We start from the raw sequence: 10,258 nt of genomic DNA on the forward strand, positions 1-10,258 counted from the left end.
TTGAACCGCGGTCCCTGATGCTTTGCTAAGCTTGTTCTAAGTAGGTGCTCTAGACCACTGAGCCATCTCTCCAGCCCTGTTTAAATTTCTTGACCTTCCTCATTTCACTTACAAAATCACTTAGTAAGAGTTAATGTCCAGAAACCTGAGACTATTATTTGATCATTTGAGGTATATTACCAAGCTAATCATTTTCCATAGGTAGATAAAATTCACTGAGATTTATATTGTAGCTCGTGTGTGTGTGTGTGTGTGTGTGTGTGTGTGTGTGTGTGTGTGTGTGTGTGCTGTGTGTGTGTTTACATATATATTAAATTTCCTGGGGGCCAGGGAGATAGCTCAGTAGAATAAGCACTTGCCTGGCAAGCGCAAGGGCCTGAGTTCAATCACCCCTGGTTCCGCAAAAAAAAAAAAAATTTCCTGTTCTGTAATGTTTCCAGTGAGCATTTTTGGTGAATATGTTTTTTGACTAAAACTGTTACTTTATTTGAAAACACATTTACTCTGTTTTCTTAACATGTCATCATTAGTGCCTTAATAACAGCATTTGTTGAGCATTACTCTTTGCCAGGTTCTGTAATAAACACTTTGGAAATCCAGTTAACTTTACAACAGCCCTCTGAGGTGGGGTAGTGTTCCAAATAAGGAAACTATAGCACAGAGAGGCTAAGTAACTTGCCCAAGTTGCAAAGTTAGTAATTGGTGGATCTAGGACTCAAACTGAGGCAGTTTGACTCCTGGGCTCCCAATTTAACCAGTGTGCTATGTTGTTATATTTGTGTGCTACAGTAGTTTCTTAGGCAATCTTAAAACATTGTAGTTGTATGAGTTCAAATATGTGAATCCTTTCGATTGTATTTCTTTTATCTCTCCAAACTATTTTTACTCATTCTGGCATCTAACATTGTCAAGAGGTTGTTGCTTGAATTTGCTTTTGAATAGCAGATAATTTAACAAATACAGTATCTCTTAAGCTAGTTCCAAGTTATATAATCTTATACTAGAATAGTTCTAAGAAATTTCTATGTACTTAAGAAACTGTGTCCAACCCAGTAATGGGCTAGACAAAATCAAAAGAAAGTTCTATTAATACCTGTTAGACATACTAAATGTCATCAAGAGTTTTAGCTTTTTCATTCCCCACATGGTATTTTTCAGGTGAATCTTTGTAGTCCGTATTTGTTACTAAGAAGAGCAGTTCTGGCTTGTTTACGTCAGCTTGTACAGAGAGAAGCGGCTGAAGTTTCAGAATATGCTGTTATGCTTGCTACAGATGGCAGAGAAGACTTGACTCCAGGTAATTCTTTTTTATCAGCATTAGGTCCAGTACAAGTACCTGTTTAAATCTTAAATTTTGCATATAAGTATGCAGAGTGTTTAAAAAACATAATTGATTTTATTACCCCTTCTCAACATTTTGGACCTGAATTAAAAATTTCTTAGCCAGTAAGATTTAAGTATATATCTTCTTTTTTTTTTTTTTTTTTTGGTACCAGGGATCAAACTCCAGACCTTATGCTTGTGCTTGCCAGGCAGCACTTGTGCCACTAAGCTATCTCCCTGGCCCTTATCCTCTATTTTTTAAACTGTGGATAATATAAACATGCCTACAGAAACAGGGTCTTGATCTGTACTTTTAGGCTGGCCATGAATTCACTTTGTAGACAAGGATAGCATTAAACTCACAGCAATCTTCCTGGTTTAGCCTGCAAAATGCTGGAATTATAGGCATGTGCCACCATGCCCAGGCTCCAGAGTTCTTTAGAAACTTTTCTGTTTGTTTGTTTGTTTCTTTCTTTCTTTCTTTTTTATTTTGTTTTGTTTTTTTGAGACAGGATCCTTTTTTTAAAACATGGTCTTGCTATACAGTTCATTGTGTTGGAACTATATGGGTATGCCACCACACCCAGCCACTTTTTTGTTTATTTTGGTTTTTGTACTGGGAATTGAACTTTGGACCTTTCACTTCCGAGGCAGGTGCTATGCACTGAGCTGCATCTCCGGCCCTACCCAGCTTTTCAGAACAGCACAAATTTCACAACTCTTTCCAGTATCTTTAAGCTTTCAGATCCATAGTGTGCTGAATTGTCAATAGTCCACACTCTTCAAATTAGTTTTATTGTATTAAAACATGAATTGGGTTAATCAGCGTGACTATACAGATATAATCATCAAACAGGTTGCAGAAATCATTTTCAAGTTATTCTGTGATTTCTAACCTTAAAAGAAAAATTTTTAATCTTCTAACACTGTCAGATACTCTTCGTGAAAGGATCCTCAGTATATTCACCACTGAAATTATCTGTATCTGTTGCTTCAAATTTTGTGTAAACATGCCAACATATTCTTAAATAATTGAGTTAACTAATGAGTAAAATTATAGTAAAGAACTCATTGTGTTAATTTTTAAATTTTGTAATTTTTCAAGATCATAGGTAAGCACTACGAACCATGCAACAAGCGTATAAGTTCACCTATTTTCTTTTCCTTTTTTCTTTTTCTCCTTTCCTTTTCTTCCCCTTTCCTTTTCTTTCATGTGTGTGTGTGTGTGTGTGTGTGTGTGTGTGTGTGTGTGTGTGTGTTATTGAAGATTTCTTTTGTGCTAGGCATGGTGGTACACACCTATAATCCTGGCACTGGGGAGGCTGAGGCAGGTGAGTTGCCCTTGGGCTATATAGTAAGTTCAAGGGTACCCTGACTATACAGGAAGATCCTGTCTCAAGCCCCCCCAAATTTTTTTTCCTTCTCTTTTGTGGAGGAGGTCAGTGCTGGGGATCAGCCTAGAGTCTTCACACTGAGCTACATCTAGAGACTTTGTTGTTTTTATTTTATTTTATTTATTTATTTATTTATTTTTTTAGGGAAGGGTCTACAGGGTGTTCAGGGTCTCACTACTAGATCAGACTTTAGTGATCTGCCTGTTTACAGCCTCCAAAGAGCTGGGATTACAGGCACGCACCACCATGCCCAGTCTCAGTCACTGTCTCAGTGTGCCCAGCACTGCAGGCCCAGGAATCAAACACCCCACTCCCCACCCCGACTCCTGTACCTGCTTGCAGGCACTGTAATCCGCTGAGCTATTTGGCTGGCCCTATTATTTTTATTTTGAAATAGGGTCTCACTGCATTGCCCAGGCAGGACTCAAATGTGTGTTTATCCTGCCTCAGGCTCCTAGGCTCTGGAATTATCCCAAGCCATGTTATTATACAAACACCAATTTCGGTCAGATCATTTGAAAGCAGGCTATAGATCTGACAGATTACTTTTATATAATTCAGTTTACATTCCCCAAGAAAAACTTTCTCATATGTAACCACACACCATTTTTACACCTAAGGAAATGAGCATTGCTTTAGTAGCATCATAAAGTTTATAGTCCAGATTTCCTATACTGTCCCAAAATATGTCCTTTATGTCTCCTGCCCACCCAAATCTCAGCTCTAGTCATTACTGACACACTATATTATTACATTCTTATAGACTGCCAGTATGAAACATTCCTTTCACTTTCTTCTGGCCTTTTCAAGACAGTTCCACTCTTAAAATAGTCTAACATGGGCTGGGGTTGAGCCCTTGGCACAGCACCTACCTGGCAAGCATGAGGCCCTGAGTTCAATTCTTGGTACCAAAAACAAATTTGAAAAAATAGATTAGTCTAACAATCTCTGGAATCTAAATTGTTTCATAAATGCTATATGACTTAATTTGTTTAAAGTGAAATTCATTTGATTTCGTGACACATAGATACAAATGAATTTTGTTTGCATTTTCAGAATCAAAATGACACTAAATCAAAGCTTGTATTTCTCGAGAAATACAGTACTTTGCAATAAGAATACTTTATAGTAATTTATGTTAATTTAATAGAGTAAGATCACTGTAATAATTAAATACTGTTCTCCTTAAAATGTTTGTTTGGCCTGTACCCTCATGTTAAAAAAATTTAGAAGCTTCATGCCAGAATGAGGAAAGTTATTAATTATGTTTAATGACTTAAAATTAACTTTGGAGCAGAAATCAAATACCAAGCAACAGTGGATAGAATTTATGTGTACTGTATTGAATATTACTTGGAATATCACAGCATATCAATAGTTGTTAATAAAGACTTATTAATGATAGTATTACTGGATAGTGGGACCTGGAGGAATTCTTTCCTTGGAAAAAAACACATAGGAAACGTAGCTTAGGAAGGGGAGATCCAGGTGTAGTGGTGACTGCCTGTAATCTCAACATGTAGGAGGCCAAAGTAGAAGGATTCTGGGATCTTGTGGCCAGTCTGGACTACATAATGAGTTCAAGTCTATTCTAACCTATATAGCAAGGAGCCAGGGAGATAGCTCAGAGGTATAAGTACCTACCTGGCAAGTATAAGGACCCAAGTTCAATCCCTGGCCCCTTATGCCATGTGGTCTTGGCCTGCATCCCCAGGTGCAGTCTTGACCCAGGCCACAGATCAGCAGGTGTGGTGGTACATGCCTGTAATCCTAGCACTCAGGAAATTGAGACAGGAGGATCTCTGCAAGTTTGAGACCAACCTAGGGGAGGGGGGCTAAAAAAGTGAGCACAAGACCAGCCTGAACTGCATAGCGAGACCCTGTCTCAAATAAATAAATAAACTTTATAGTAAGATGCTGTCTCAAAAAAGAACAAATCAGAAAAGAAAAGATAACAGGGATATGTATTTATACATTATTTCCAAGGTAGAATAACAGGCCAGCACTGAGCTCAAGAGAAACCTGAACTACATAGTGAAATCCTGTCTCAAACCATACTCCCACCCCAGTATATATACACAAAAAAGAACAATTTAAAAAAAAAAAGAACAGGTCAGTGAATACTCACAACAACCAAGAGGATATAGGAAAAAGGGTCCTTTGTATCTGGAATCCTGGTTTGCTTTCATCTTCTGGCAAATAAAACATTGGGATGGTTGTCCTATCAAAAACTCAGTTGGCCTGCCAGATTTGAACTGTTCTGTTGAATGCATTTGGTTTCATGCCACATATAAAGGAAGAATTGAAAATAGCACTTTCTGATTGGCTCCCTGTACAGGGCATAAAAACTACAAAGTCATCCTGGATTCTGTGTCTCTACAAGTTCCCTGGGCATCCATGACTTTGACAGATTTTGCCCTATTGTTTGACCAGTTTTGCCTCAGTCCTAATCTCCTAGTTAAAGATAAATCAAAAATAGCTGTACATGATCCAAAATGATCCCAGAGTTCAGTTGTAAGCTAAAATTGATCTCTGTGGCCCAGCCAGGGAGATAGCTCAGTGGCACAAGTGCCTGCCTGGCAAGCTGAAGGTCCTGAGTTTGATACCTGGTAACAAAAAAAATAAAGAATAGTAAAATTGACCTCTGTACAATAGAGTACAATACTTAGGTTACTTTTTAAAAATGTATTTATAGGCCAGCTGAATAGCTCAGCCTATTAAAGCGCCTGCAAGTAGGCGCAGGGGCCAGGGATTCAATCCCCAGGCCTGCTGTGCCAGCCCTGCCCCCAGGATGTGCTGAGATGACAATTGAGACTGGGCGTGGTGGCACACACCTGTAATCCCAGCACTTCAGAGGCTGTAAAACAGAAGAATCACTGCGAGTCCATAGACCCTACCCTAAAATACAAAAATAAATAAATAAAAATATATTTATATGTAATAGTTAACTATTGAATCTGTATGCTTCTCATATGACAGTATTGTTTTCTGTATTACTTAGATTATTGGTTTTCTTCTTGTCAGATGCTAATATCAGAGAAGTGGGCCTTGAAGGGGCATTATTGATCTTACTAGACAAAGAGACAGATCAGAGGTTATGCCATGATATCAAGGAGACTTTAAATTACATGCTCACATCTCTGGCGGTGGAAAAACTCTCCCTTTGGTTAAAGCTTTGTAAAGATGTACTTGCTGCATCAGCTGGTAAGTATTGGGGATTAACAGTCACAGTAATAAAATTAGAAGTAAAAATCATATTCAGAATAGTTTGCCAATATGTAAGCCTATTTTGAAGATCCTCTAAAATTTTTCATGTAATGGACATCTTTAGAAATTAACATCAAAAAAGTTTGATGTTAATATTTTTTATACAAGTTAGAGAACATCCCAGGTGGAGCTATCCTAATGTACTTACATTGTGTGGTTTTAGTAAATTACTTATAAATATCTGCCTTATTTATCTGTAGTGTTTAATATGAAAATACTGACTTGGAATACTTACATGTTTTTGTCTTTTGTGTCTATGAGCTTAATACATAATGTTGTTTAATTAAACATGATCAAGTAAAATATAAAAGAATTATTTGCGAGTGACAATTCATCAGTCTTACTTACTTGAATTATAATTGTCTGGTGATTGTTTCAAATGAAGATTCTTACTTGTAATGTCTTAGAACTCTCTTTTAATTTGAACATTTAAAAAATCTTAACACTAAAGGTTGCTTTTAGAGCTACTATGTGTGCTAGAAAAGGTCTGACTTAATTTATAATGCCCCAATTATTTTTTCACATGTATGATAAATATTAGGCATGCCACAAATTAAAATGATAAATTCTTATGAACAGTTACATTTTTAGACAGTTAATTTCACCCCATTTTCTAATGTTAATTTCAAATATATATTATAAAGTAATATATCTGTAATGTCTTTGCTAATACAACATAATTATACAATGTATATTTGAGTCTTTAAAATATGTATTCTTTTTTTCAAAGTTTTTTATTTTAAAGAGAAAGAAACAAAGCAAAATTCCAAAACAATATGGTAGGGTAACAATGGTCAACACATTACATGGTATCTTTAAATCGATTATTCAGAGTACAAGATATGAGCATTTAATTATCCAAACAATGTTAGAACAAACCTGTGCCTTCAACAGAGAATCAGCAGTATAACTATTGAATATAAATATTATATATATAAATATATATATATATATATAATATGTATTATCCTTATAGTAAGAGAGAAAATAAAATGAGAGGAAGAAAAAAGAAACCAATTGTATTCTAGGAACTTTACCAATTTTATGTTTTAATCTTTTGCCCTAACCTATGAATAGGCAGTGTTAATTTCATTTTAGAGACTGGGAGTGATTAATAATATATCTAAAGACTACAGGTTCAATTTTAAGCCTACATAACTTTTAGAGCCATGAATTTTCCATTACTATATATTTCATTGGCTCCCAGTTTAGTTGTACAAGCTTTATAATTTAATGTAGCTCTCATCTCTGAATTATGTGAGAAGGAAAAAGCTACCATAAAATTTCTGTAGTTATTTTATTCTCCTCTGTCTGCCCTGATTTTTTTTATTGGGCCTCATCTTTTCTAGTGATCTATACCTGCTCTTTAAACATAGGCACTAAATGTTTTACCTTGTAACACTGTCTTGTATCAGTACTACTTCAGAATTTATGAGGACTTTTTTTTAAAAGGAAAATCTCTTTGTCCATACACAAATGAATATTTTACCTTACTTTAATTTTATATTCATATTCCCTGAGCTTGCTAACTCTATTTTTTTTTAATGTATTTGGTACAGGGTTCTACCACACAGCTTGAACTTATCATGATCCTCCTGTTTTTAGCCTCCCCATCACTGGGATTACAGGGGTGCGCCACCATGCCCAGTCTCGGTGGCTGGCTCAGCATGCCTGGGGGCAAGTTAGCTCAATTTTATTTTGCCATTTATTCTTTATATTCTGTAGTTTGGCTTCATTTTTTCTTTTTTTCTTTTTTTTCATTTTTTCTTAATAAGAAAATGCCCTTTAGTCTCTGTTGACTTCTTCATAAAAGATACAGTTTACCATAATGCAGAAAAAAATATTGACATACAAGATAGTTTAAGAAAAGTCAGATAGCTTGTTAGACCCAATTATTTGACATTATTATAAAGGTATATAACTGATCGATAGTAATTCTAGAAAGCATTTCAAGTCATTTTGTGTTCCTTTATATCTTCCCATTGATTGTAATTACATGTATTCTCCCCTGATAAAAGATTTTACAGCCGTATCATGTGTGGATACAATGCAAGAGGAAGAAGGAGATAAAGGTGATGATTCCTCAGTCTTGACCACCAGAAGTAATGAACAATCTCATCCTTTTACTAATCCCCGATGGGGCACTAGAGTCTTTGCTGCTGAATGCGTCTGTAGAATAATTAACCAGTGTGAGAAGGCAAATAGCGCGCATTTTGACATTGCATTAGCACAAGAAATGAAAAGAAGGGATTCAAGAAGTAAGTGACATGTTAATGAGAAGACCAAATGATATAAGTAATAGCGCTGTCTGCTTAGGTTTTTGGGGTTTTTTGTTTATGTTTTTGTTTTTTTAATTTTTATTTATGTGTGTGTGTGTGTGTGTGTGTGTGTGTGGCCAGCTCAGCCCACCAGGGGGCAGGGCTGGCTGGCATGTGGTGCTGGGGGATTGAACCACGGTCCCTGTGCTTTGCTAAGCTTGTTCTAAGTAGGTGCTTTAGACCACTGAGCCATCTCACCAGCCCCTGTCTGCTTAGGTTTTAATATTAACTCAAACAATAAAACTAAAATTGGAGATACACTTCTGTAGTGGACCACTTGTCTAGTACATCCTGTGCTCACATTAAGTCCCTAGTACTGCAAAAATAAGCTACTAAGAGTAAAACTAAAGTTATTTTTTATCAGTTATGAAACTTGATTATATTTATGTAAGCGATAGGTTTCATTCATTTTTTTAATTTAGTACAAGGTCTACATGACATGACACAGGGTCTGTAGGGTCTCACTACATAGATCAGACTTGTAGTGATTCTTCTGTTTTCAGCCTCCCAAGAGCTGGCCCAGTCTCAATCGCTGTCTCAGTGCACCCCCGGGGCAGGGCCAACGTGGCACACCGGGAATCAAACCCCAGCTGCTGCACTCTGCCTAAGTAGGCGCTTTAGTCCACTGAGCTATCTAGCCGTCTCCATAGGTTACATTTTTAAATGTCTAAATACTTCTATAATGATTAGATTTAAATTTGCATTCACTTTTGCTTAATGAATATATGAAGTGATTAAGTTTATAGAAAATAATCTTCTTGGGAAATAGTATGTACACATTAGCTAGTTTCCAAAAATTACTTTCTATATTGTAACTTTTACAAATTTCTGCTGACAGATTTTTGGGTTATGTAATGCATATTACCTAGAAACATTTGAACCTATCTCAGTATAAACATTCCTGAATGTAAGACCATTTTGACCTCTTGTTCAATTTTATTTTTTACCTGTATGTATATATGTACTTATGTTTTGATTTCTAATTTTTAAAATTCATATAAGGACATGTGTCAAATCACAATGCACATTTCCAAGTGCCCTTGGAATATTTTTATCAGTTAAAAGCAAAATGTTCCTATTATGTTTTGAGTATGAATTCGGTGTCTGATTTAATGATTTTTTTTTTAAAAAGCTAACATTTATTGAGACTCGTATTTAGGATCAGCACTTATAAGATTATTATGGATATAAAATTAGTATGCCAAAGATACTGATTCTTATATTCCCAGTTAAAACTGTAGTTGAGAGCTAGGGATGCGACTGTGTGTCAGGTGTTTGCCTAGCATGTGCAAGGTACTGCATTTAGTCCCCAGTACCACAAAAACAAAATAAGGTGACGCCGGGGAGATAGCTCAGTTGAATATGTGCTTACCTGGTAAGTGCAAGGGCCTGAGTTCAACCCTCGGCTCCTCAAAAACAAAATAAGGTAAAATAGAATGAAATAGTATCTGGCACTTACTAGTATACCTTACTTCTAAAGTGTGGGCTATAACTCTGTTCTTTAAATTAGTCTCAAATAATATTTTTGGCAAGATGTGGTGTGTCCCTAAACATTACTGAAACAATGTTAGGGGCTGGGATACAGCTCAGTGGCATAAGCACCTACCTGGCAAGCTCAAGGTCCTAAGTTTGATCCCCAGTACAAAAAAAAAAAAAAAAAAAAACACCTTGCCATTGTGAAATGATTTTCTTAAAATCTCTTCTCAGAATTTTCATATCGAAGAACATGTTGCAGAAATGAGAGGATTACCATTATTTCTATCACTAACGATTTTTTTTATATTTTTACCATTTATATGTTTGGCAAGACATACAATAATGAGAAAATCTAGTCCATATAATGAGCCACATGAGTTTTTTAAGGAACATTAATCTCTTAGCTTCAGTTTTTTGTTTTATTTTTTTTTCAAAGTTTTATTGATAAACAGCAATGAGACAGTTTCAAATCAAATCGGA

At 35.9% G+C, this 10,258-nt stretch overlaps 1 protein-coding gene across 1 annotated transcript in view; it reads left to right on the forward strand.

The window, feature by feature from the left end:
* The window catches only part of Heatr5a (HEAT repeat containing 5A), a 179,247-nt gene that overhangs the window by 86,537 nt on the left and 82,452 nt on the right, over nucleotides 1–10,258 (forward strand). Inside the window, exons 22-24 of the mRNA XM_023721836.1 lie at nucleotides 1,159–1,297; nucleotides 5,742–5,921; nucleotides 8,003–8,242. Coding sequence (XP_023577604.1) covers nucleotides 1,159–1,297; nucleotides 5,742–5,921; nucleotides 8,003–8,242 — 559 coding nt within the window. The remainder of the gene's footprint in view (nucleotides 1–1,158; nucleotides 1,298–5,741; nucleotides 5,922–8,002; nucleotides 8,243–10,258) is intronic.

Source organism: Octodon degus, unplaced genomic scaffold, assembly GCF_000260255.1.
Source record: "Octodon degus isolate 3935 unplaced genomic scaffold, OctDeg1.0 scaffold00086, whole genome shotgun sequence".
Lineage (NCBI taxonomy): Eukaryota > Metazoa > Chordata > Mammalia > Rodentia > Octodontidae > Octodon > Octodon degus.